This window comes from Stegostoma tigrinum, chromosome 38 (genome assembly GCF_030684315.1).
Source record: "Stegostoma tigrinum isolate sSteTig4 chromosome 38, sSteTig4.hap1, whole genome shotgun sequence".
Lineage (NCBI taxonomy): Eukaryota > Metazoa > Chordata > Chondrichthyes > Orectolobiformes > Stegostomatidae > Stegostoma > Stegostoma tigrinum.
Genome location: NC_081391.1, coordinates 12318423 through 12343439, shown reverse-complemented (window position 1 = coordinate 12343439; position 25017 = coordinate 12318423). Strand labels below are relative to the sequence as shown.

Genomic DNA, 25017 nt, shown 5'->3' with positions numbered 1-25017 from the left:
AACCTGGTGATCCTCAGGTTAAACCACCAGCAGCTGATTCTCTCTGATGAGACAGCAGTCCCATGGTCTGGTGAATAATGGTATCTTTACCTAAAGTAAACTATTAATTTCTTGGAATGCAAGAAAGCAAAATTGATGGAAACAATCTCTAGGGAAACTTATATGAATTGTCAAAAGATACATATAATTTGAAAGATGCTAAAGTTTTACAAAGACCCCTACACAAATAAAACAAAATGAAAGCCAACACGAGCAGCAGAATGTTTAATGTAATAGTTGCAGTATTCAACAAATGTTGAAACTTGCTCAAATGAGAGATATGTTGTAAATCTTTTAGTCTTGCTCTCCATCAGGGCAAATACAAGAATGACTAACTTCCAGTTACAACTATTTGTACTGCAGCGTAGTGTAAATTGTTGTGACCCTTTCAAATTTGGCATTCTTGCATTTGTCCTGAATATTTGGTCACACATTTCTCTGCCGAATAGTGTTCACGTTAGTTGTACAATATGTGAAATTGCATAAGTTACATTGCAAGGCAAGATCAGGTGTCAATTTAGTATCATCTATTGTCCAGTCGCCCAGAGCTGTGGCTGAGTGCAGTGTTCTAAATGAAACTGAAAGCAGTTCAGGGGTTATAGTGAACTGAGTGTTAACCAGGCCAGCCCCCTGAAAACAACACTCAAAAGAGGAAATAAAGTACAGCACTAAAGATTTTAAAGTGTAGTGTACAGGCCAAAGTGTGTTGTGTTCAGTGAGGGGTGTGTTCACTTCTGAGGCCTAGGTGAGATTGCCGAATGCAGGCGAGCGGACAGAAGCTGATCATTAATGTCTGAGCGATCTGGATTATGAGGCAAGACTGGATCTGAAAACAAAAAACTGATGGGTTGGAGTCACATGTGAGATTCAAACTCAAAAAGAAAATCGAGATATGAACGTACCGTGAAAGTGCCCACTTGATTTTCTTTTATATACATTTTCTTTCATGGGACAGGGGCTGTGCTGTCTCGACCAGCATTTGTTTACATCTGTAACTGCCCCTGAGAAGGTGGCAATGAGCTGCAGCAATGAAGTGCATTCATAGTGCATTCAGGGAAAGAGTTCAGGATTCTGATCCAGTGACAAATGAAGCAATGACGATATAGTTGAAAGTCAGGATGGTGCACAGCTTAAAGGGCATGAGTGGCAGGAAGTGTATGAAGGAATGTGCACTGAAGATGGAGAGACCAGGGGGACACTTGAGACTGACAGTGAACCTGACAGATACCCGCTGTCCTGTCTGCACAACTTGGTGTGAGAACAGAAAAGTCCTGGCTGAGGTGTGGCCCATTTCTGACCCTAATTCCATGCGATTTTCACCTAAACCAACTCAGAGGGTGTGCCACCAGAGACGGCCCAAGGTTGATGCTAGTTCAACCCAATTCCTTAGCTTGGCTCAACCCCCTCAATGGCTGCCAGTCGCAGAAATCCTGCGTAACAGGAGGCAAATAGTTAAATTCAGCACACCACTGGACAATGTAGGCATGGTGTCACGGTAACATCATTGGACTGGTAATCTAGAGAGCTAGATTACTGTCCTGGGGACAGGGGTTCAAATATCAAATAAAAACCGAAAGAACTGCAGATGCTATAAATCAGGAACAACAACAGAAGTTGCTGGAAAAGCTCAGCAGGTTTGGCAGCATCTGTGAAGAAAATAGTCAGAGTTAACATTTCGGGTACAGGATGAGGAAGGGAGCCGAAACGTTAACTCTTTCACAGATGCTGCCAGACCTGCTGAGCTTTTCCAGCAACTTCTGTTTTTGTTCCCGGGTTCAAATGTCACTGCGGTAAAATTGAAGCGCAATAATAGAAAAAACCAGTTTAATTGTTAACAGTCATAAAAACCCATTTCCTTCACTAGGGGAAGGGAATCTGCCATCTTTACCCTGTCTGGTCTACACGAGACTCTTGCTGCAATAGCAACATTGATGACTCTTAACTGCCATCTGAAACGGCCAAGCAAGTGCCCTTGTTCATATGTAATTAGGGTTGGGTAACAAAGGCCAGTCTTGCCAACGACACCCACATTCCATATAAGGATGAGAAAAAAGAAGACTTTTTGCCTCTGTCTCCTAACCTAACAATGGGCGTTCCCCCCCAACCCTTCCTCAGAACATGCCTCTGAGCTAAGAATCAAGGTCAATGATACTATTTCCTCTGGAGGGATTCATAGACATTCAGAAACAGAACACTGACTTTGAAACATGATGGAGAATTGGTGATCTGACACGCTTCAACTGATAACTTTCCATCTTCCTACATCAGATGGCCAAAAGGGACTGAGCAAGAGTACAGATGAAGACTAATTAAATTCCTTTGAAAAGAGGGAGTGACCAAATAATAATTCTCCCTCAAATTAGCACAGGTCACTAAGAATGAATTAATTCAAAAGGCCCTTGAGAGGAAAGCACATATTAGCAAATATGCCTCACGGATTTGTGTTGTACACTGATAAATCATCCTTTCTGGTCACATGTAGTTCCCATGGGGCAAAATCGGGCTTTCTGATCCACAAGCGACCTTTGGCCTCCAAAACCATCAATTCAACGTCCATGTCATCTAGAATGCGCACCATATCTCCCTCCAGGTCTCGATAATTAAGGGCAATGGCGTTGTTCCCAAACTCAGCCCTGGAACATCAAGAAAACACAACTGCTTTTAGTTTAAGGAATGCAAGGGATGGGTCTTAGTGCCCACTGTGCTGCAGTCTTAGAATCAGAAGGTTGCCCATTGTCTTTGGTACTACACTATAAGGATCACAGTGGGTCAAAAAGGTGACTCACCTTCACATTCTCAAAGATGAGCAGAGATCAGCAACAAATAAATATTGCTTTAGACCTACATATTCCTTTATCGCCAGGTCTAGGTGAGATATTGTTTAGAGGGCTGTGCAGTCTTAGTGGGTCGAATAGCGTCTTTCTGTACTGTAGGGATTCTATGAAATTCTGAAGATTGACTCTCTCTTCCCTGGCGAATCACCATTCATTACATTTTCTTTGGGAGCAGGACTGTCATCCTGAGGTCATTTTATAATTGTATGTCTTTACTTATTGGGTGCACTCAACAGAAATGCCACACAATACCAATGTAAACTGTCCTGTTGTGTGCAGGCTTGGTGGATTAGCCAAGGTAAATGTGGGATTAGTGGAAGGGAGGATGCTCCATTGGAGGGTTGGTGCAGACTCGATGGGCTGAATGACCTCTATCTGCACTGCAGAGATTCTATGTTTTGATTCTGAAGAGGAAGAGAGGGCTTCTTGTCAATATTTCTACTCACAAACGGATTACCATCATTATCATGATGCTGCTTGTAGACACTTGGGACGTTTCATGCCACACAGGAGCAGCACAATGGCTCAGTGGTTAGCAGTGCTGTCTCACAGCACCAGGGACCCCGCTTCGAACCCAGCTTCTGGTGACTGTCTCTGTGGAGTTTGCATAGTCTGTGTGGGTTTTGTCTGGGTGCTCTGGTTTCCTCCCACAGTCTAAAGATGTGCCACTTAGGGTGGGCTGGCCAAGATGAAGTACCCCTTAATATCCAGGATTTCCAAGTTAGGTGGGTTAAACATAGGAAATGCAAGGTTACGGAGTAGGGATTCTCAGAGGGTTAGTATGGGCTGAATGGCCTATTTACACACTGTAGTGATTCTATAACTTACCTTATTTAAATTTCTAAATGTAGCCTCAGACTGACTCCTCTCTCCCTCAAACTGAACGTAAAATTCATTATATTATGGCTACTGATATCTGGGGACACTTACTCAATGAGATCTGTAATTAACCAATTTTATTTCACAATACCAGGTCTATCAATGTGAATAAGTCCACCACAATATCATTCCAAATGCTGGCCACAGTGTGAAAGTTTTCCTCAAGGTACCTGTGACAATCCAGTTAAACGAAAGTTTTAACTGGCCTGTCTGATTATTAATCCTTCAGTCACAGGAAATAATTTCAATATGCTCAACCTAAACCCTTCTGTTAATCACCAGGCAAGAGCCCCTCAAAATATATCAAAATAGCCTAAACCCTAACTTTTTTTTATTTTAAAGGCAAATGCCAGGTGTTGCATTTTGATTGGTCAAACTACTAGTCTAGAAGCAAAACACATTTTATTTACACGCTACAGTTAAAATACAACAATAGAAAGAAGAAATTAGAATAATAACGCGACTGGAAAACTTAACAGAATAATAGATTATTGAACTACTAAACAGTGACTGTTCCAATACAGTAACATCCCAAAATACACTTTTGGCAAAGGCAAATTCAGTAAAATAATTTGTCTGACAGGCAATTCTCCAGTTCAGGAGGAAAACCGTCAAGAGAAAACTCTGAGTGACAGAGTAGCAGGGAGAGATACAGTGCAGCTTCCAAACCCAGCTGCAAGACCCCAGCAACTGCAGAAAGCGAAAACTAAAAATCCTGGCTTTGTCGGGAGCTTGAGACCACCCACTCAGGCTGCTTCTATTGTTTAACAATAGAAAAACAAAAAAACGAAGGCCTCACAAGCTGTTTCCTTTATTGGATTCAAATAGACAGTTCATCACTTCCATCTAAAAACCTCTCCAATAAAAAAAACTTTGTAAAGCCAGGGAGAGAGGAGTCAGTCTGAGGCTACATTTAGAAATTTAAATAAGGTATGTTATAGAATCACTACAGTGTGTAAATAGGCCATTCAGCCCATACTAACCCTCTGAGAATCCCTACTCCGTAACCTTGCGTTTCCTATGTTTAACCCACCTAACTTGGAAATCCTGGATATTAAGGGGTACTTCATCTTGTCACACTTCACAATTGTATGTACCATCATTGAATCCTATTTGGTGTCTTGGCTTTTACTGGGGAACCTCAGCTTCTCTGTAATTTCTTATCCCTGGAGCCATTCTAATAAATCTCTTCTGAAACATCCACAAAGCCTTCACATCTCACTCATGCCCAGAATAGGAAATCATAGTCATGATGGCGTCAAACCGTTTATGCAGATTCAGCAAACTCTTCTTCATTTTTTATCAGGTGCTTCTCTTCCAAAGAAATTATAGAATTCCTATGGTGTGGAAGCAGGCTATTTAGCCCATAAAGTCCACACCAAAGCTCCAAAGAACATCCCACCCAGGCTCATTCCCCTACCCTATCACTGTAATCCTGCATTTCCCATGACAAATCCACCTAACCTGCACATCCCTGGACAATATGGGTAACTTAGCATGGCCAATCCACCCTAACCTGCACATCTTTGGACTGTGGGAGGAAACCGGTGCACTCTGAGGAAACACACGCAGACACAGGGAGTATGTGGAACAGGGTACTGAAGTAGCACTGGGGAGGTGATGGCCTCTTGGTATGTTCACTTGCTTGTTAATCCAAAGACACAAGTAACATTCTGGGGAACCTGGGTTCAAATCCCACCCCGGCAGATGGTGGGATTTGAATTCAATAAAAATATCTGGAATTAAGAATCCAATAGCCGATTGTCAGGAAAAACCCATCTGGTTCACTAACGTCCTTTAAGGAAGGAAACTGCCATCCTTACCCGGTCTGACCTACATGTGACTCCGGACCCACACAATGTGGCTGACTCTTAACTGCCCTCTGGGCAATTAGTGAAGGGCAGTAAATGCTGCCTGGTCAGTGTGCCCTCATCCCATTAATGAATAAAAAAAAATTCAGCCATGATCGTATTGAATGGCAGAATAGACTCGAAAGTCTGAATGGGTTACTCATGCTCCTATTTCCTGTGTTTATAAAAACATGGCTTTGTCATACAACATGAAATGACAATTTTACATCTCTAGCATTTGTAACTTTTATTTGAGTGCACACAGCCAGGGTCGGTATCAAAATATCTTCTTAGTCGACTGTTACACTATAATTTTTGTGAACTCAATTTTGGATCTCGTGTCCTTTTTCACCTTCACTGACTCATTTATTAAGTGATGCAGACATGAAGTACTGACATTTTCTGCATTAATGTTGATGTACGTGGGATTCAGATTTACTCAGATTAGAATTTTCTCAATTATCAAGCCTTCATTAAATTTGAAGTCACAAACACACACAAAAAAAGTGTTAATCTCCTGGACACCTCAGTATTTAAACCGGCAGAAGACAACGAGGTAAATTAGCCATGAAGAATTTTTCAAAATTACTAACAGACTGCCGAGAAAAAGCTTTCTGCCTAAACACACACTTTTCACAGACTGGTGTGGTCACAACTAATTTGTTCCAACACAAATACACAAAGAGCTGGAACACTTTGACAGGCAGTTTGTTTCAATGCACTGCATCTCAGATCCCAATCACAGATTTAAATTTAACAGTCAACAGCATTGGTTACTGTAGCATCTCTGTACTGGTCCCCACATAGTGGCTCTGGGTCTTCTACAGCTTTAACTAAAGATTCCAATTCATTTTCAATTACTTATCACCTCAGTGATTTCAAACTATTCTGATTCTCAGGTAATTGAGTATTTCCTTGTTTACAGAACTCTCCCTATTTATTCCAGAACCCTCTCCCCATCCCCCTTTTCTGATGAAGGGTCTAGGCCCGAAATGTCAGCTTTTGTGCTCCTCTGATGCTGCTTGGCCTGCTGTGTTCATCCAGCTCCACAGCTTGTTATCTCAGATTCTCCAGCATCTGCAGTTCCCATTGTCTCTGTCCTATTTTCAGTATTCTTATCTTGTAATCTTATTAACTCTTTTCTCCCCCACGTGTAGCCTCCTCCTGCTCCATCCCCGTTCCCAACAGCCACTTTTCTCCCTTTGCACCCCCTCCTTACTGCTCCCTCCTATCGCTTCTGTCCCTGACAGACTGCTCTTTCAACCACTCCCAACCACTGAAACTTCCTCCTTTTCCACTACCCTGCCCACTGAAGCCTCCAATTCTTGCCTCCAAATTAGAGCATCCTCCTTCCCCGTGCCCGCCCCCAACAAAACCAGCAGCCCCCTACCCACCACCACGCTCCACCCCCCAGACCCAGCTGGTAGTGATCTGTAAGCTGTGCCTGGCAAAGCCTATAGCCTGGTAATGCCCTTGCAAGAGGCAAGTCGCAGAAGCATTCTCACCCCCACCCAAGTCCAAAACAGGAGCCGTGCTGACTGTAACCCTATTGGCTCTGTCACTGCAGTCTGCATAGACAAGCTGCTTCTCTCCTTCATGTGCTGCTGATAGGCTGACCCCATGAACCTATGGGCAGCAAATGCAGAAGCAAAGCAGCCTTTGATTGGAGGAGCAGCCTCAGGCTGATGTTAGTAGCACCTCCTTTCTCTCTCCATCTCTCTCTCTCTCTCTCTCTCGAGGGGGCCTGGTTCCAAATTCTTGAACTCAGTAGTATTGTGGGAATGCCGATTATAGTTCCAAACTGGGATGGAGTGTGTGATTTGGAGGGGAGCAGTCTTTCTCAGTTTTTGAGAATGAGGGATCACAGATTGGGGGTGCTGTAGGAGGAGCCTTGGGGAGTATCTTTACTCGATCTGTAGTCGGTGCACAGAGTTGTCACTGGACCTCTGTGTTGGGGAGGAGAGAATATTTAAAGGGAGAACAGGGTATTGAAGTGGAGATATTCTGCTCAGGGGAAGCTACAGATCTAACTGAGTATTATAATGAATTCTACCATCTTCATCTCAGCAATTCTTCTGTTTGTACCAGGGCTCTGAGGAAATTTAGAAAGGGAACAAGGGGGGGCAGAGTTAACACAGTGTGGGGCTGGAGGAACTCAGCAGGCTAGGCAGCATCAGAGGAGCAGGAAAGCTGAGCTGGAAAGAAATTGAAGAAAGGGTCCGGACCCAAAACATCAGCTTTCCTGCTCCTCAGATGCTGCCTGGCTAGCTGTGTTCCACCAGCTTTTTGTCATCCCTGACCCCAGCATTGGCAGTTCTTACTATGTCTGAGAGGGGCGGAGTTGATGAGATTTGTGCTTTTACAGCTCTGCTTGAGGGGGTAGAAGCTCAACTTTCCTGTTAAAATCCATACTCATCCCTCCCCTCTGTGATCTGTTTGCTGCGCTGCATGCCCGTAATGGAGGGGGTGAATATTGAAGGTGCCAGATCAAGTGGGTTGCTTTGTTCTAGATGGTGCTGAACCCCTTGAGCAGTTTTGGAGCTTATCACTTATCCAGGCAGGAGGAAAGTGTTCAATCACAGCCTTTATTTGTGCCTAGAAAAAAACCACCTCATTATATTCGTTATAATAGCATTCTGCTAAGAAATAATTATTATACATCAAGAAGTAGCCTACTGAGTTATACACACAACTCAGTCTTGATGAAGAGCCACCTAGATTCGAGCTGTTTGCTTGCTTTCTCTCTGCGGATGCTGCCCAACCCTCCAAGATTTCCAGCCTTTTTGCTTTCAGTATACAACTCACTTCCCTGTTTCAATCAAAATTCACTCAAAGGTGATCGCACACGAAAAGAAAAACGCAGAATTTTTTTTCCATCTTGATCCTTTCTCCTCTCAGAAAAAGGTGCTGTCCCTTGATTGGATGCTGGTATTAAACACCTTCTGGTATCTTCATAAAGTGACACTTCTACCTAGGACTCCATAGGCACTTATGGTGCAGTAGTAGAGTCTGTATCTCTGAGGCTAGGAGGCTCAGCTTCAACTCCCACCTAAACTAGAGGTGTGTAATAATATTCCTGAACAGCCTGACTACAGAACATCTACACCACTTGCCCCTCAGAGGCCAGGCCACTCTTTCCTGCGATTTCTGACCGGGGATGCGATTTCTGGATGTGCCAGATGACAACCGCCCCTCCCAAGGGTCCGGAGGATAATTACACAGCTCCAGCTGATGTCCTGACTGAGATGAGCTCATGGCCGGGCCGTTCCTGACCGACTAATTGCAGATCTCACCTGATCCATTCGGTAGAGCCATTACAAAGCAAGATCGCACATCCCCCTGATGTCATACACACACAAAGTCGCAGCTAAGAAAGGTTTTCCTATTGCTATAAGGAACAATTCCTCACGTGGCATGTGGGTGTCAACGCTCTGTGATGAAGACTGAATTGTGCCAACAATTCTCCACCTGACATCAGCAGGCACTCCGTGGTTAGCCCTGCTGCCTCACAACGCCAGGGACCTGCGCTTGATTCCAGCCTTGGGCAACTCTCTGTGTAGAGTTTGCACATTGTCCCCATGTCTGTGTAGGTTCGCTGTGGTTTCCTCCCACAATCCAAAGATGTGCAGGTTTGGTAGACTGGCCATGGGAAACTGCCCGTCGTGTCCAGGGGTGTGCAGGTTTGAGGGAGATGGGTCTGGGTGGGATTCCCTGAGGGTCGTTGTGGATTTGTTAGGCTGAAGGGTCTGTTTCCACACTGTAGGGAATCTAATTATCTCATCAGGGGTTAAGGTAGAAGCAAATTTCTGACCTTCCTTCATAAGAAGGGAAACAATTTGGCCTTCTCCTACATTTGTTAGTGGGATGTGGGCATCGCTAATGAAGCCAGCATTTATTGCCCATCCCCTAAATGCCCTGGAGAAAACAGTGGTGAACTGCCTTCTTGCACCACGACAGTCTTAAGTGTGTAGGGACACCCATGGAGTTGCTTTGATCATTTTAGGGCCTGGGGGCACCACCTTATATCTCCTTACCCTACAACACCACCCCCCCACCACACACACACACACACACACACACACACACACACACACACAGGCCTTGTCATCACATGGGCTGCTACTACGTATAACCCTTTCGGAAGGAAATTCCAGGATTTTGACCCAGTGACACTGAAGGAACTGCAATATGGAGTCATATAGTTTTACGGCATGGAAATAGACCTTTTGGTTCACTTCATCCATGCTGACCAGGTATCCTGAACTAATCTCGTCCCATTTGCCAGCATTTGGCCCGTATCCCTCCAAACGCTTCACATTTACGTGCCCATCCAGCTGCCTTTTAATTGTTGTAAACATACCTACCTCCAACACTTTCTCTGGCAGCTCATTCCATACACACACCACCCTCTGTGTGAAAAGGTTGCCCAGGTCATTCCAAGTCAGGGTGGTGACTTGGAGAACAGCTGGCAGGGGGCGTTGCTCCCATGTGCCCAGTGCCTTTGTCCTTTTAGAAGGTGGAGATAGTGGTTTTGGAAGCTGCTGTCAGAGGAGTCTTGGTAAGTTATTGCAACTGCAACCAAAACAGAAATTGCTGGAGGAACTCAGCAGGTCTGGCCAGCATTGTGCGGAGAGAGAAAACAGAGTTAACATTTCGAATCCAGTCACACTTTTTCAGACCATGGGGTCAATGGAATCAAAACCTCTAACTCTGTTTCTCTCTCCACAGATGCTGCCTGGCCTGCTGAGTTTCTCCAGAAATTTCAGATTCCCAGCACCCGCAGTTCTTTGCTTTATTTTAATGCAACAATCTCTACGGATTTCCACTTAACAATCACTAGCAGAGAAGAACATGACTGAGTGTGTTAGAAAGGATACAAACTGAGAGAACTGCGGATGCTGTAAATCAGGAGCAAAAACAGAAGTTGCTGGAAAAGCTCAGCAGGTCCAGCAGTATCTGTGAAGAAAAAGTCAGAGTTAACATTTTGGGTCTGGTGACCCTTCCTCATCACACCTTGTCATCACATAGGCTGCTATCGCATATAACCCATTGCCAGCCACTAATGGTCCCCATTAGCAGCTATTCATAGATCATTGAATCCCTACAGTGTGGAAACAGGCCCTTTGGCCCAATAAGTCCACACCGATCCTCAGACATCCCACCCAGACCCCTCCCTCTATAACCCACCTAATCTACACATCCCTGAACACTACGGGCAATTTAGCATGGCCAATCCACCTAGTCTACACATCTTTGGACTGTGGGAGCAAACTGGAGCATCTGGAGGAAACCCACACAGACACAGGGAGAATGTGCAAACTCCATGCAGACAGTTGCCCGTGGGTGGAATTGAACCTGGCTAACCACTGAGCCACTGCGCCACCCCAGGTTGACCATTACGCATGGCTTTGTCTGTCCAACTGTTGTTCTTTCTCCCTGTGGGCTCCATCTCCACCCTGCTTCCCCTATCCCATCTTCAGTATACACACCAACCCTTTCTGAGCTACATCCCATTCCGCAGAAGGGTCACTGGACTCAAAATGTTAACTCTGTTTTCTCTATCTTTCTCCAGAGATGCTGCCAGACCTGCTGCGTTTCTCCAGCAAATTTTGTAAAAGTTGTATGTGTTTGGGTCTGGAGAATATCATGTGTCTAGTGAGTCAGAAAGTACTTTACTTTAACCCTCAGCTTCCAAGTTAGAAGTTTCCACTGTTTGGTTCCCACGTGACGTGGGTCCCAAATGGAATTTTTGGTTAGCCCTTCCCTAAGAGAGAGGTTAGGAGAAATCCCACACTCATTGTTGGGAACAGGCAATCTTTCCCCACGGAGAGTGGTTGGCTCAGAATCATTGTATATACTAAGGAGAAATGAGATAATTGCGTGAAGCTAAAAATATATACAGAAGATATTATTCACAACTCATGTCAACAGATCTTTTGCTTCTTCACATTACCACTCCCTTTTGCTTTTGTGCAATGAAACTTTGGTTCTTAACACAGGAACATTAGCTAGTGAGTAAGGCCATTCAGCCCATCGAGCTAGGTCCACCACTCAGCTCAATGGATCTACCTCAATGCCGCTGACCATTGCTATCTCCATATCCATTGATGTCATTTGCCTCCAGATCAATTTCTGTCTTCAAACTCCCAATGACTGAGCCTCCAGCCACCAGCTGAAGAGGGGAAATTCTGAAGAAACATCACCCTCTGATTGAAGGGGATCCCCCTGCTCTCAGTCCTAAATGGCCTGTCCTCTTTGCTTGGTCTTACACTCAGCGGAATCTTTTTTTACATCCATCACCCCTCATTCTTCAGAACTATGAGGAACATAGACTCAGTCTCCTCAATCACTTGTCATTAACTAACTGTGCCACTGTGGACATTTAACTGGTCAAGAGATGGTAGGAACTGCAGATACTGGAGAATCTGGCATAACAAGGTGTAGAGCTTGATGAACACAGCAGGCCAAGCAGCATCTTAGGAGCAGGAAGGCTGACATTTCGGGCCTAGATTCTTCTTCAGAAAAAACAATTTGGCTCTCTCCTACATTTGCTTTTATTTGTTAGTGGGATGTGGGCATCCCTGACTAGGTCAGCATTTATGGCCCATAGATGCCCTGGAGAAAATGGTGGTGAACTGCCTTCTTGATCCACTACAGTCCTAAGTTGTTGTCCAAAGATGTGCAGGTTGGGTATATTGGCCATGATAAGATTGTCCATAGTGTCTGGGATGTTTAAATCGGGTGGATTAGCCATGGGAAAGACAGGAATAGGGTATGGGAGTGGGTCTGTGTGGGAAAATCTTTGGAGGGTCAGTGTCAACCTGATGGGCCGAAAGGCCTGCTTCCACACTGTTGGGATTCTATGACGGTCTCTCCTGTCCTCCAAGGCAGATTTCTTCTTTGGTGCTTCGCACTCTCCTGTCTAATCTATTTCTGACTTACTTCAGATCTGCTGGAAGATCAATAACTTGAATCATTGGCTCTGTTTCTCTCACCGCTGATAATTCCTCATCTGTCAAGGAGGCCCAGGCTCTATCTTTCGTTCAAATGTTGTAATTGAAGTGGTATGGGATGATATGGATGAACACAGCAGCACTAGTTTGCTCTATAACCTGGGCTGGACATGATGGGCTGCATTTTACATTTCCTTTGGCTGAGTGAGAGTTTTGGAGGGATTTCTGCTCCGAGGCCTGGTGTAATTTCCATGTCTTACCAAAGGCCACATTAACTACCTACCCCACCCCCGTGCTTCCAAGTCTGGCCCTACTGTCACACACCATTCCCAGAGCAATTCACCACTCGGTAAATAACAGCTGAAAAATCTCTTGACCAGTTAAATGTCCACATCTTTGAAAGTTCACTGTGTGCCCATACAAGCATTGGCAACCCCATGTTACCCCTCAATGGCATCATTACAGCTATCTGCTCATGGCACATTAGCCATCATAGCTGACACTCCCTCACACATACAACACCCCTCTCACACGCTATCTCTGTACATCACTCACTTTACCTGTCTGTAAACCATATTCTACCTGAACACCCTTTGTCAGCATTATCATATCCATACTGTCCAAGGGGGACCGCTCTTTGTCATTACCCAGCAGGGGAATGTCACATTTGGACAAGCAACACAACAAATTAAAATGTAAGCTTTTACTCACAGATAACAAAAGGGAACTCAGTCTAAACCAAGACAGGCTACAGTTTCCCTCTGTAATGCAGACCAGGTTTCCAGCCACGGGCGACTATCTGTGCGGATTTGCACATTCTCCACGTGTCTGCACGGGTTTCCTCCAGGTGCTCCAGTTTCCTCCCACAGTCCAAACATGAGCAGGCTAGTGTGGATTGGTCACGCTAAATTACCTATTGTGTCCAGGGATGCGCAGGCTAGCTGAGTTAGCCATTTGAAAAGTGGGATTACAGGGCTTTTGGGGGTAGAATGCTTTTGGAGAGCTGTTTCAGACCTTATGGGTCGAATGGTCCCCTTCTGCACTGTAGAGTTTCCATGCTTCTATGCTCCTGTGATATCGGTGCCATCAGCAATGACTATTGTACATTCCATGATGATCTGCTATCCCCAGGTCCCATCAACTGAAATCGGGTATGGAGTAGATATATGCCCATTTCTGAAGAAGGGTCCCAACCCAAAACATCAACTTTCCTGCTCCTCTGATGCTGCCTGGCCTGCTGGTGTTCCTCCAGAATGACACTGTGTTATCTCAGACTCCAGCATGGGCAGTTCTTACCATGTCTGATGGAATGGATCCTATCTGACTTCTAGCACCTAATGCAGCTGGATAATCCTGGAAAAGTATAATCTCCCTCCTCCCTAATGGGGGGTCTTGAAGCCAAGCCTCCTGGCCCAGAGGAAGGGACATACCACCTGGCCACAAGAACCCCTATGTTCACTTGTCCTGTTGAAGCAGACGACCAGCAACATCTAATGGTCATGCAAAACTGGCACCAAAATCACAAACCATTTCCCTGAAATGTCTCCAACAGAAGCTTATGGACCATTTCCCCCATGTGCAATGTTTTTCCACTCATAACTAATGTTCATAGGTATTGAATTTCTTGTAATATAGCTTTGATTGTTCTCCAGGATTGCTCTCCGCAGCGCCCTGGAGATTAATCCTGAATTCCTGGAGACTCCCAAGAACCATTCCACAGAGTTGACAAAGTCTAAGCTGGGAAATCGAAATAAACATAGTGAGCTCATTGAGGAAGTGACAAAGAATGTCTCCTTTCATTAGATGCAACATGCACTGCACAGGTCAAGGCTGGAAAACTTGACGCCCAATGCTAAAATGAGGCGGACCTCACCCAAGAGGCTGGCAGCTCTTTGCCTGGAAAACAAGTTGGAGCTCTCCACGTGTGACCTACCCTTCAGCTTGGTTTGTTGACGTTGGCAGGGAGAAGGATAAGGAACCACTTCAAAGTGACTGCCTCTGACTGGGAGAGATGCCACCGTTACTGGGCCGATCCCATGCCCTGGCAACCAATTAAAGTCGTTGACACAGGTAAGCCTTCAGCTCAGGAAAAGTTCACCATCATAATTGAACTGAGATCAACTAAGAAGTGAAGGCAAGGAAAGAATCATAGAGAATAGAGGCCATTTGGCCCCTTCAGCCTGCTCTACCATTCTCATGGCTGATCATCCAACTTAGCCCCCTGCCCTCGCTTTCTCCCCATACTTTTCGATCCCTTTAGCTAAGACCCATATCTAACTTCCACTTGAAAATATTCAATGTTTCTCCCTCACCTGCTTTCTGTGGCAGACAATTCCATGGGCTAACTGCTCTCTGGGTGAAAACATTTCTCCTCATCTCAGTCCTAAATGGCCTGCCTGTATTCTTAGATTGCAATCAAACCAATTAAAAAACTACTATTAAAAAGGAGGATATTTAGTGCTGATTTTACACCTGTAGAGTAAATACCTCATTAAGGACAGAAGCTCTGTGTAGTCTGGTTGTACAGGAATTCCATTCTTCAGAGTTACATCCCTGCAAGAGGGGGAAGCATATAGTAAGAGGCTGAAAAGCTGAGCATATTATAACTATTTTGCTATTACAGTCATAATTAAATATTTCGTTTTCACCTTACGAAGCCTGTTATGGGGAGAGACTGGATAGGCTGGGGCTGTTTCAACTTGAGTAGGGGAGGCTGAGGGTGGGGCGGGGGTGGGGTGGGGGTGGGGGGGGGGGGGGGGGGTTGCATCTGAGAAGCTCTTGCCCACGGCAGACCAGAGGGTATAAAGTTTAAGGTGAGGAGCGAAGCGGTTTAGAGGCGACCCGAGTAAAACCTTTTTCTCCCGGAGGGTGGTAGATATACGGAACATGCTGCCAGAGAGCGCGGTGGATGCAGGTTATCCTTGCAACATTGAAGACGCATCTGGATGAGCGCTTAAAATGCAGGCTATGCTTTGGGCCAAGTGGGATAAATGGGATTAGTATACTTTGGTGGTTGTTGGTCAGCATAGACAAGGTGGGCCGAAGGGCCTGTTTCTATGCTGTATGACTCTCTGTGAATCTACTACTTGTGCTCTTTATAAAATCTTTTACAAAAAATGCTGTCGTTTTGATCTTTTTTCCCCAAAATTCCAAAACAATGTAACAGCTTATAAAAGAGTAATTACTGCTCCTAGAATTTGAGGAAGTCAACTCCAACGCTTTATAAAGGAGCAGCTCTTACAGCCTCAATATTTTCCCGTCCTCCATCACAGAACTGGCTCGAAGATAGAAAGCAGAGGGTGGTGGTGGAGGGTTGCTTTTCAGACTGGAGGCCTGTGGCCAGCGGTGTGCCACAAGGATTGGTGCTGGGCCCACTGCTTTTTGTCATTTGCGTAAATGATTTGAATGTGAATATGGAGATATGGTTAGTAAGTTTGCAGATGACACCAAAATTGGAGGTATAGTGGACGGCTAAGAAACTTATCTCAGAGCACAATGGGATCTTGACCAAAGGGGCCAATGGGCTGAGGAGTGGTAGATGGAGTTTAATTTAGATAAACATGAGGTGCTGCCTTTTGGAAAGGCAAATCAGGGCAGGACTAATACACTTAATGATAAGGTCCTGTGGAGTGTTATTGAACAAAGAGACCTTGGAGTTGCAGGTTCACAGTTCCTTGAAAGTGGAGTCGCAGGTAGACAGGACAGTGATGAAGGTGTTAGGTATGCTTGCCTGCATTCATCTGCATTGAGTCTAGGAGTTGGGAGGTCATGTTGCGGCTGTACAGGACATTGGTTAGGCCACTTTTGGAATACTGTGTGCAATTCTTGTCTCCTTGCTACAGGAAGGATGATGTGAAACTTGAAAGGGTTCAGAAAAGATTTACAAAGATGTTGCCAGGTTTGGAGGGTTTGAGCTATTAGGGACAGGCTGAATAGGCTGGGGCTATTTTCCCTGGAGCGTTGGAGACTGAAGGGTGACCTAATAGTAGTTTATAAAATCATGAAGGGCATGGATAGGATGAATAGTCAAGGTCTTTGCCCCAGGGTGGGGATGTCCAAAACTAGAGGGCGTAGGTTTAAGGTGAGAGGGGAAAGATTCAAAAGAGACCGAAGGGATAACTTTTTCCACACTGAGGGTGGTGTGTGTATGGAATGAGCTGTCAGGGGAGGTGGTGGAGGCTGGTACAATTACATCATTTAAAAGTCATCTGGAAAGATATACGAATAGGAAGGGTTTAAGAGGGATATGGGCCTAATGCTGGCAAATGGGACAACATTAATTTTGGATATCTGGTCGGTGTGGACGAGTTGGACTGACGAGTCTGTTTCTGCGCTGTATATCTCTATGACACTGTATTAATTTCAGACCTCATTCTTTGCTCCGACTGTCCTGGTTTCACTAGCCTTCCTCAAGAGGCCTGAGGCCTTCACATGCAACCACACAACACTGGGTCTATTCCTGACTTCACATTCACTGTCAACAGGAATCACAAATGTGTCAAAACCTCAACTCTGCGCAGAAGTGAAGCTTTTAGGGGCCAAAGCAAAAAAACAGAGAGCAAAACTGGGGCCTTTAAGAAACACGGGCAGACATTGGTATACACAATCCTTTTCTGACTTGCTCACAGCTGGAGTTCTTCATTATCAGTCTGAGATGCCAAGAAAAAGACTTCAAACACTCAGAGGTTCCACTCCTGCTCTGAATTCCCCTTCACACAATGCCAACACTTAGCAATGCTCCTGCCTGCCATGAATCAACCCATGATTCTCATGGAACGCTTGGGAGTGTAAAACACCAGTGTTGCCCAACAGATGTTAGTCTGCCAGCTGTCAGCTGGGTTCAGCGAGGTTTATTCCCACTCGCCCCAAACTATGGTCCTCAGTGTATTGTCGGGAGGACAGCCAACAAACTTGTATTGACTATCCTGAGGTACACTTTCAATGCAATTTGAAAAGCAAAATGATTCCTCCTTCAAAGTCCTGACTGTAAAGTGCTAATGGACTCTTAACCCAAGTGACCTCTCTTCGCCTGATGTGCAAGTATCATCGCAGGCATTCAGCGATACTCAACTCAATTCTCGCACGTTTTCTCAGAATTTATTCATGGGACGCAGTCTTCGTTGGCTAGATCACCACTTATTGTCCCTCCCTAATTGTCCGGACAGTGGCTGAAGAGCCATTAATGTGGGTCTGGAGTCACACGTAGGCCTGGGTAATGATGACAGATATTCGTCTCTAAAGGACATGACTGTATCTGATGGGTTTTGATGACAATCAATAGTGCTCACCATTAGGCCAGCTTTTGTTCTAGAATTTTATTTAATTTAAATTTCATCATCTGCCATTGTGAGATTCGAACACACATCCTTCAGAACATAAGACCAGAATTCTGGATAACTCGTACGGTCATTTAGTCTGCCTTCATTATCAAAAAGAAGGACAGCACATAACTTGAAAATATCAAGTTAACTTCTCTCATTCCTACCATTGCTAGGATCAACTAATTTACCACAGACTTCCTGGTCTTTATAACTCAGCTTTACACCACAACAGTCCATACAACGTGTGACTTATGATTGGAGTTATTTGAGATCAGTGCAGGCACAGTAAGAAACAGAAGGTTGTCAGGATTGTGGCTTTTATCTTTCACTTAAAAGGTTGTTGGAAAGCATCTGCCTTTGCTTTAGATGCTGAGCTGACAGCTCATTCCAGGCATTACAAGTGTGAAGAAATGGTTCTGATTACCAGAATGAGGGATTTTCACAAACAAAGTTAGGTTGGAGAGCTGGGATTGTTCTCCCTGCAGCAAAAGTGATTGAGGAGAGATCTGACAGTGGTGGCCGTATTCTTGTTAGGTTTAGGCAAAGTGAAGAAGTGCTACGTGACATGGGGTGTACAGATTTAAGAAATTGGCGTAGAAATACACGGGAGTTGGAGACTTTTTACACAGTGAGTGGCAACGATTCGGAATCTGATGTCTGCAAGGGTATAAAGATGGTGAACGATTTCAAAAGAAAATGGCAAAGGTATTTGAGGGAAAGAAGTAAACTAGCAGAGTGATGGGGGTAAAGTGGGGAAATGGGACTGATTGCGTTACTTACTAAAAGTTTATATGGATTTAAGGGACCAAATGATCTCTGTCTGCAGCCTCATGACTCCACGGCCTGGACCCCTGCAGAGTCAGAACCGCTTGGGTGAGAGTCCAGCATCATAAAAAAGCAATTTCTGAGTGTGAGACAGTAAGAACTGCCGATGCTGGAGTCAGAGACAACAGAGTGTGAAGCTGGAGGAACACAGCAGGCCAGACCAGGCAAGTTGACATTTCAGGTCAGCGCCCTTGGAATCCCAGAACATTATCTGAGACTTTGGATTAACAGTTCAATGATAATATCAATAGGCCATTGCCTTCCCAGCTGTTTAATGAACAGTTTTACAGGATTATAGGAGCAGCTGCCTTTTTCCAAAGGTGTTCATTGTGCCCCACAGTTTGTTATCTCGGATTCTCCAGCATCTGCAGTTCCCATTATCTCTGATCCAGACCCGAAACATCAGCTTTCCTTGTCCTCTGATGCTGCCTGGCCTACCGTGTTCATCCAGCTCCTCACTGTGTTATCTCTATTTTCTGAATGGGAAGTTGTGTGGAATGCTGGAGAGAACTATTGACTTTGAATTGACATCTTTACAATAACTTATTTTCTCTGTGATCACTTTTATCAACATCTCAATATTTATTTACACGCATTAAGAGGTGTGAACTGGTTAACACTGCAGTTGTTGAAACTTTGTGGTCAGTTTTCTTTTTATTTATTTACAGAATGAGCTGACTAAGTCAGTATTTACTGCCCATCCCCGAATGGCCCAGGGGACAGTGAAGAGTCAACCATATTGCTGTGGGTCTGGAGTCACATGTGGTCCAGTTCAAATCCCAGAACATTACCTGAGCCCCTGGATTAACAGTTCAGTGCTAATGCCAATAGGCCATCACCTTCCCAGCTGTTCAGTGAACAGTTTTATAGGATTACAGGAGCAGCATCCTTTTTCCAAAGATGTTCATTGTTATTTTAGAGTTAATTGTGACTGTACAAGTTCTATACAGGGTAGATGGGTATGGATTGGCACAGAAGGTATGAGGGCTCATTGGAGAGCATGGGTTGGCACTGATGCAGGTTGGCAGTGAAAGGGGACCATAAGGAATGGGTGTGAGTATGAGGGAAGAGGGCTACAGAAGCTAATAGCCTTTAATGCAACTCCAAAGAATGAAAGCGTGTCTTTTCATGCTCTCAACTGTGGCTACCTTCAATATATTTCTGGGGTATTGGATCCATCCCCATTCCATATCTGTGCCTCAGGGCACAAAGCGAGCAAATTGGGGAGGGGTATCTATTTTTGGGGTGTTGAAGATGGAGGACCTAATCAAACCATAGGACTTCCAACACAAGCTAATCATATTGGGAGTAAACATCTAGGCTTCTTTCTTCCTTTTATTCATTAACAGGACGAGGGCGTCACTGGCTGAGGCAGCATTTATTGCCCATCCCTAATTGCCCCAGTGGGCAGTTATGAGTCAGCCACATTGCCGTGGTTCTGGATTCACATGTAGGCCAGACCAGGATGGTAGTTTGCTTCCCTCAAGAGCATTAGTGAACCACATGGGTTTTCCTGACAATCGACAATCGATTTGTGGTCATCATTAGATTCTTAATTCCAGACCATTTATTGCACTCAAATTCCACCATCTGCGTGGTGGGATTCAAACCTGGGTCCACAGAACCTTATCTGGGTCTCTGGATTAACAGTCTAGCGATAATACCACTAGGCCATCGCTTCCTCATCGTAGGCCTATGACTATATATTACATGAATTGCTCGTCAATGCTCTTTGAGACATCTTATTGAATTAAATATCTTCTACTTGTTGTTTCATTTTTCTTGCACCAAACTTTTCCTGGGGAACCACATACCTGATCTTGGAGCACTCGATATCATGGTAGACGCATCTGAACCTGTGAGCATCTGAGAGTCGTTTCTTCAGGTCAGTTCCTTCTGATAAATCTTTAATGATCCTCACAAAAGACTGGGGGAAAATCCCAGTGCAGCTATTTAGCATGCCCTAATTTGAGAGTGCAGAGGGGAGAAAAACACAATAATGATCAGAGAGGCAAACAAACAGAACTGCCGTCATACAAGGATTTCAGAATGGAAGTGAGGAAAAGAAGAAGAAGGAGCTAAAGAAAAAGGAATGAAGAAAAGCAGACAAAGAACAAAGATCCATAGATTCTTAGGATCTAAGAGAATTGTTTTTCCTCCTTTATTCTTTCGCAGGATGTGGGCATCGGTGACAGGACCAGCATTTGCTGTCCATTCCTAACCATCATGGTTAGTCCATTCCAGAGGGCAGTTTATGCGTCAAGCACATCGCTGGGGTCACATGGAGGCCAGGCTGGATAAGGGTGACAGACTCCCTTCCATAAGGGGTGTTAGTGAACCAGATGGGATTTTACACCAGCTGTTATGGTTAGCATTACCGAAAATTATCTTTATATTCCAAAGATCTGAAACGAATTTGGATTCAATTGGATTTGAACCGATGGCTGCAGTGTGTTTCTGGATTACTGGCCTAGTGACATTACATCAACATGACCCTCTCCCCTGAAGGATTAGGGAATTATGAAATATTGAAAGACCAAGTTGAGGCGGTTTGGTCACGATCCTTTTGAGTGATGGAGCATGTCGAAAGGGCCAAGAGGTCCTTATTTCTTATGATTTAATGTTCTTGGGAGAAAGAAAATATACGTTGTCTTTGGATTGCACAGAACTTGAGTTTTGCTGATAAAAGACAACGCTTTTCATCTTGCATTCTTCAGAACAACATTGCAAGAATGTCAAATCTGAAAGGCAGCAACAATTTATACTGCATGACAAAAGGGTGCTGAGTGTCAGCAAGTTGACTGATTGCTTAAGGCATTGGCATGGAGAATCCAACTCAAAACAAGGCTCCTTTAAGCTTGCTTCACAGACAGTGGCCTCTGCTCTGTGGAGAGAAGGAACAACTCTGGGCGTTGTGGCTTTTGTGAATGAAACAAAAATGTGGGGGATGGCAGCTCCCCGGCTCAGCCTCCACATTAATGCCTCAGCCACTCAGAATCAACTAACCGAACCATTGTTTTTCCCTTCACCGCTCCTCTGCAGTCCCTCTGAGCCTGACCCTGTCACCCAGACACTGTGGAACAACCTCTAACAAAAATAACCTCAAGACCCAACCACCTCTACCTGGTCGAAGAATTGGGAGATGGTACAGATGATACAATGGGCTGATGAGCACTTTCACAAACAGCATATTGCCATATTTACACAATGTATTCGATACTGATGTCAATAGGCATATTTTCAGAATTATATACGATTTGATTCATGTTTTTCTTTTTTTGGTATCTGCGGATTGTGTTCATTCCCACGTGCTGAAATGGAAGATTTCAGCTGGAAAATAGTTTGGGGTACACTCGACAATAAGGCTGACTTCTTGAAGGAATAAATCAAATTTGCTTAATATTATTCTATTCTGCTTCTTCTTACTCTGGAGTTACCAGGATTGGCTAATTTGAAAACAAGGATAAGAATTTTTAAGTCTGAGGGTGTCAGTGGTCTGGGAGCTAGTGTATTTCCGCGAACACAGGGATAACAAGTGAGCTGGACTCGGTGAATTCAGAAAAGGACAGCAGAGTATTGATGACCCCAAATCTTGTTCTGTTGACCTTCAGTGTTAATCCCATTGAGAAACAATACAGCAGGTCCCTGATTTATAAACATCCAGTGTACGAAAGCTCATACTTACGGACACAACACCGTATGGGGAGTAACTGTAAAGAGCCGACATACACCTGTGGAGAGATTGAGTGGACTGAGTCTATACCCACTGGAATTTAGAAGAATGAGGGGTATGTTATAGAAACAAAAAAAATTATGAAGGGAATAGATAAGACAGAAGCAGGAGGTTGGTTCCACTGGCGGATGAAACTATAACTCGGGGTATAGCCACAAATTAAGGGGGAACAGATTTAGGGCTGAGTTGAGGAAGCAATTCTTCACCCAAAGGGTTGTGAATCTGTGGAACTCCCTGCCCAGTGAAGCAGTTGAGGATACCTCATTGAATGTTTTTAAGCCAACGGTTTTTGAACAGTAAAGGAATTAAGGTTTATGGTGAGTCCACAAAAAGATCAGACAATGGCAGAGCAAGCTCGATGGGCCAGTTGGCCTACTCCTGCGCGTATTCAACAGCTTGCTGGGCACTCTCCTCATCTAAAAACTGCGGAAGGAGATCACTTTGTAGTTGGGCAGATTGCTTGTCATATAGTTGGGCAGACTTTCGCTTTGCAATAAACTTCCTACAACTGGGACTTGCCATATTCGAGCAAACAGCCCATTTATTTTTGTTCTTTGCTGAATACAAAGCCTTTGCCTGTTAGAGTCAGATCTTACACTGGAACACATCTGTTGGCCACATTCTTTCATACAGCTGAGCACCATCTGGCCACAGTCAAATACAGCCAGCTTGTCAAACTATACCTCTGTAATCTTTTGAAACAAGTGAGGATTTCCAAGCTAATTGAAGGACAAGATGTTGGAGCAATGGAAAACCAGAACCAACTGAAGAAGGTAAAGACTTAGTGAGGAATTATTAAAGAAGGACAGGGCAATGACCCTCTTCTGTTACAGATGCAGACAATTTCCCCAGGTTGTGATCGGGTTCCATTGTGGAGTCTGGTCGCAAGTCGATTCAAGTGCAGGTCAGGACACAAGGTAGTACAGTACAAAATAAACACTGAAAGAACTGCGGATGTTGTAAATCAGAAACAATAACAGAAACTCCTGGAAAAGTTAACTCCTCGAAATGTTAACTGTGAGTTCTTCCAGCACCCTGTTTATGTAGGACAATCTGGAGTCGCTGTTTGTAAGCACAGGAAACAGTCGTATATGTGGGCTCTTTACAGTTACTCCCCATACGGTGTTGTGTCTGGAAGTATGAGCTTTCGTACACTGGATGTTTATAAGTCAGGGACCTGCTGTATAGTTCCTCAATGGGATTAACACTGAAGGTCAACAGAGTAAGATTTGCAGTCATCAATACTCTGCTGTCCTTTTCTGAATTCAGAGTCCAGCTCACTCATTATCCCTGTGTTCGCGGAAATACATTAGCTCCAAGACCACTGACACCCTCAGACTTAAAAATTCTTATCCTTGTTTTCAAATCCCCCTATGGTGTTGACCCTCTGGATCTCTCTTATCTCTTCTGGCCATGTACGCCTCTGTGCTTCTCCAATTCTGGCCTCTTGTCTATCACTGCCCAGAGGGAAGACCAGTAATACTGGGAAATGAATGTACTTGTCAGACTGGAGCTCCATCCTCTAGTAGGCAGATGAGTTGGAGCAGGAGATCTCATTCACAAGTTCCACTGCTCTTTACTGTTGGGTACTCGTAATCATTTGCAGCCTTGCCTTAAGCTGCTGGGTGCCTCAACTCTAGAATTCCCTCCCTAAACCTCTCTCTTTCACTTCCCTCCTTTAAGACACTCCTTATAACCTACCTCTTTGGCCAAGGTTTTGATCACCTGCCTATGAGGCTGAGTGTCAAACTCTGCTCCATAACATGTGTTGAGCCATTTTGCTACATTAAATGTGCTATATAAATGCAGGTTGTTGGTGTAAATTTCTTATCTTTTGCAACATCCACTTTGCTTTTCCTTTTGATCTCTGGGGTATTGGGCTTGGCTTGAGTATATCTAATGTATATCAGGGATATCATTGCTGGACTGTTAATCCAGAGACTGAGATAATGTTCTGGAGACCCAGGTTCGAATCCTGCCATGGGAGATCGTGGAATTTAAATTCAACAAATAGCTGGAATTAAGAACCTAATGATGACCATGCCTCCATTGCCAATTGTCGGAAAAACCCATCTGGTTCACTGATGCCCTTTAGGGAAGGAAACTGCCATCCTTACCTGGTCTGGCCTACATGTGATTCCAGACCCACAACGATGTGGTTGACTCTTAATTGCCCTCTGGGCAATTAGGAGTGGGCAATAAATGCTGCCTGGTCAGTGACGCCCTCATCCCGTGAATGAATAAGGAAAAAAAATACAGGGATGACACTAGTTTCTACGTGCATGAAACATTCTCTGTAAAGTGCTTTAAAATGTCTATTCCATGCTTCAGGTCTGGCTTCTAGCTCTTTCCAGAAACTTCCACAATTCTTTCACTTTTCTCTGAGTCCATATCCAGGCTTAACTAATCAAGCACAGGTAGGATAGATCAGTTACCAGACTGTCAAAGCCAGTTCTTCTCCTCTATGCATCTTCAGTCCGCCTCCCCCTCTCTCCCTATTTATTTCAGATCCCTCAACCCATCCCCCTTTTCTGATGAAGGGTCTAGGCCGGAAACGCCAGCTTTTGTGCTCCTGAGATGCTA

The 25017-nt window shown here is 44.5% G+C and overlaps 1 protein-coding gene across 1 annotated transcript in view; it reads right to left on the bottom strand.

Annotated features, from left to right (window-relative positions):
- Nucleotides 1-247: 247 nt before the first annotated feature.
- The window catches only part of ncf4 (neutrophil cytosolic factor 4), a 59861-nt gene continuing 35091 nt past the window's right edge, over nucleotides 248-25017 (bottom strand). The window contains exons 8-10 of the mRNA XM_048520988.2: nucleotides 20516-20664; nucleotides 15043-15108; nucleotides 248-2672 (exon numbers count right to left, since the gene is read on the bottom strand). Coding sequence (XP_048376945.1) covers nucleotides 2471-2672; nucleotides 15043-15108; nucleotides 20516-20664 — 417 coding nt within the window. The 3' untranslated portion in view covers nucleotides 248-2470. The remainder of the gene's footprint in view (nucleotides 2673-15042; nucleotides 15109-20515; nucleotides 20665-25017) is intronic.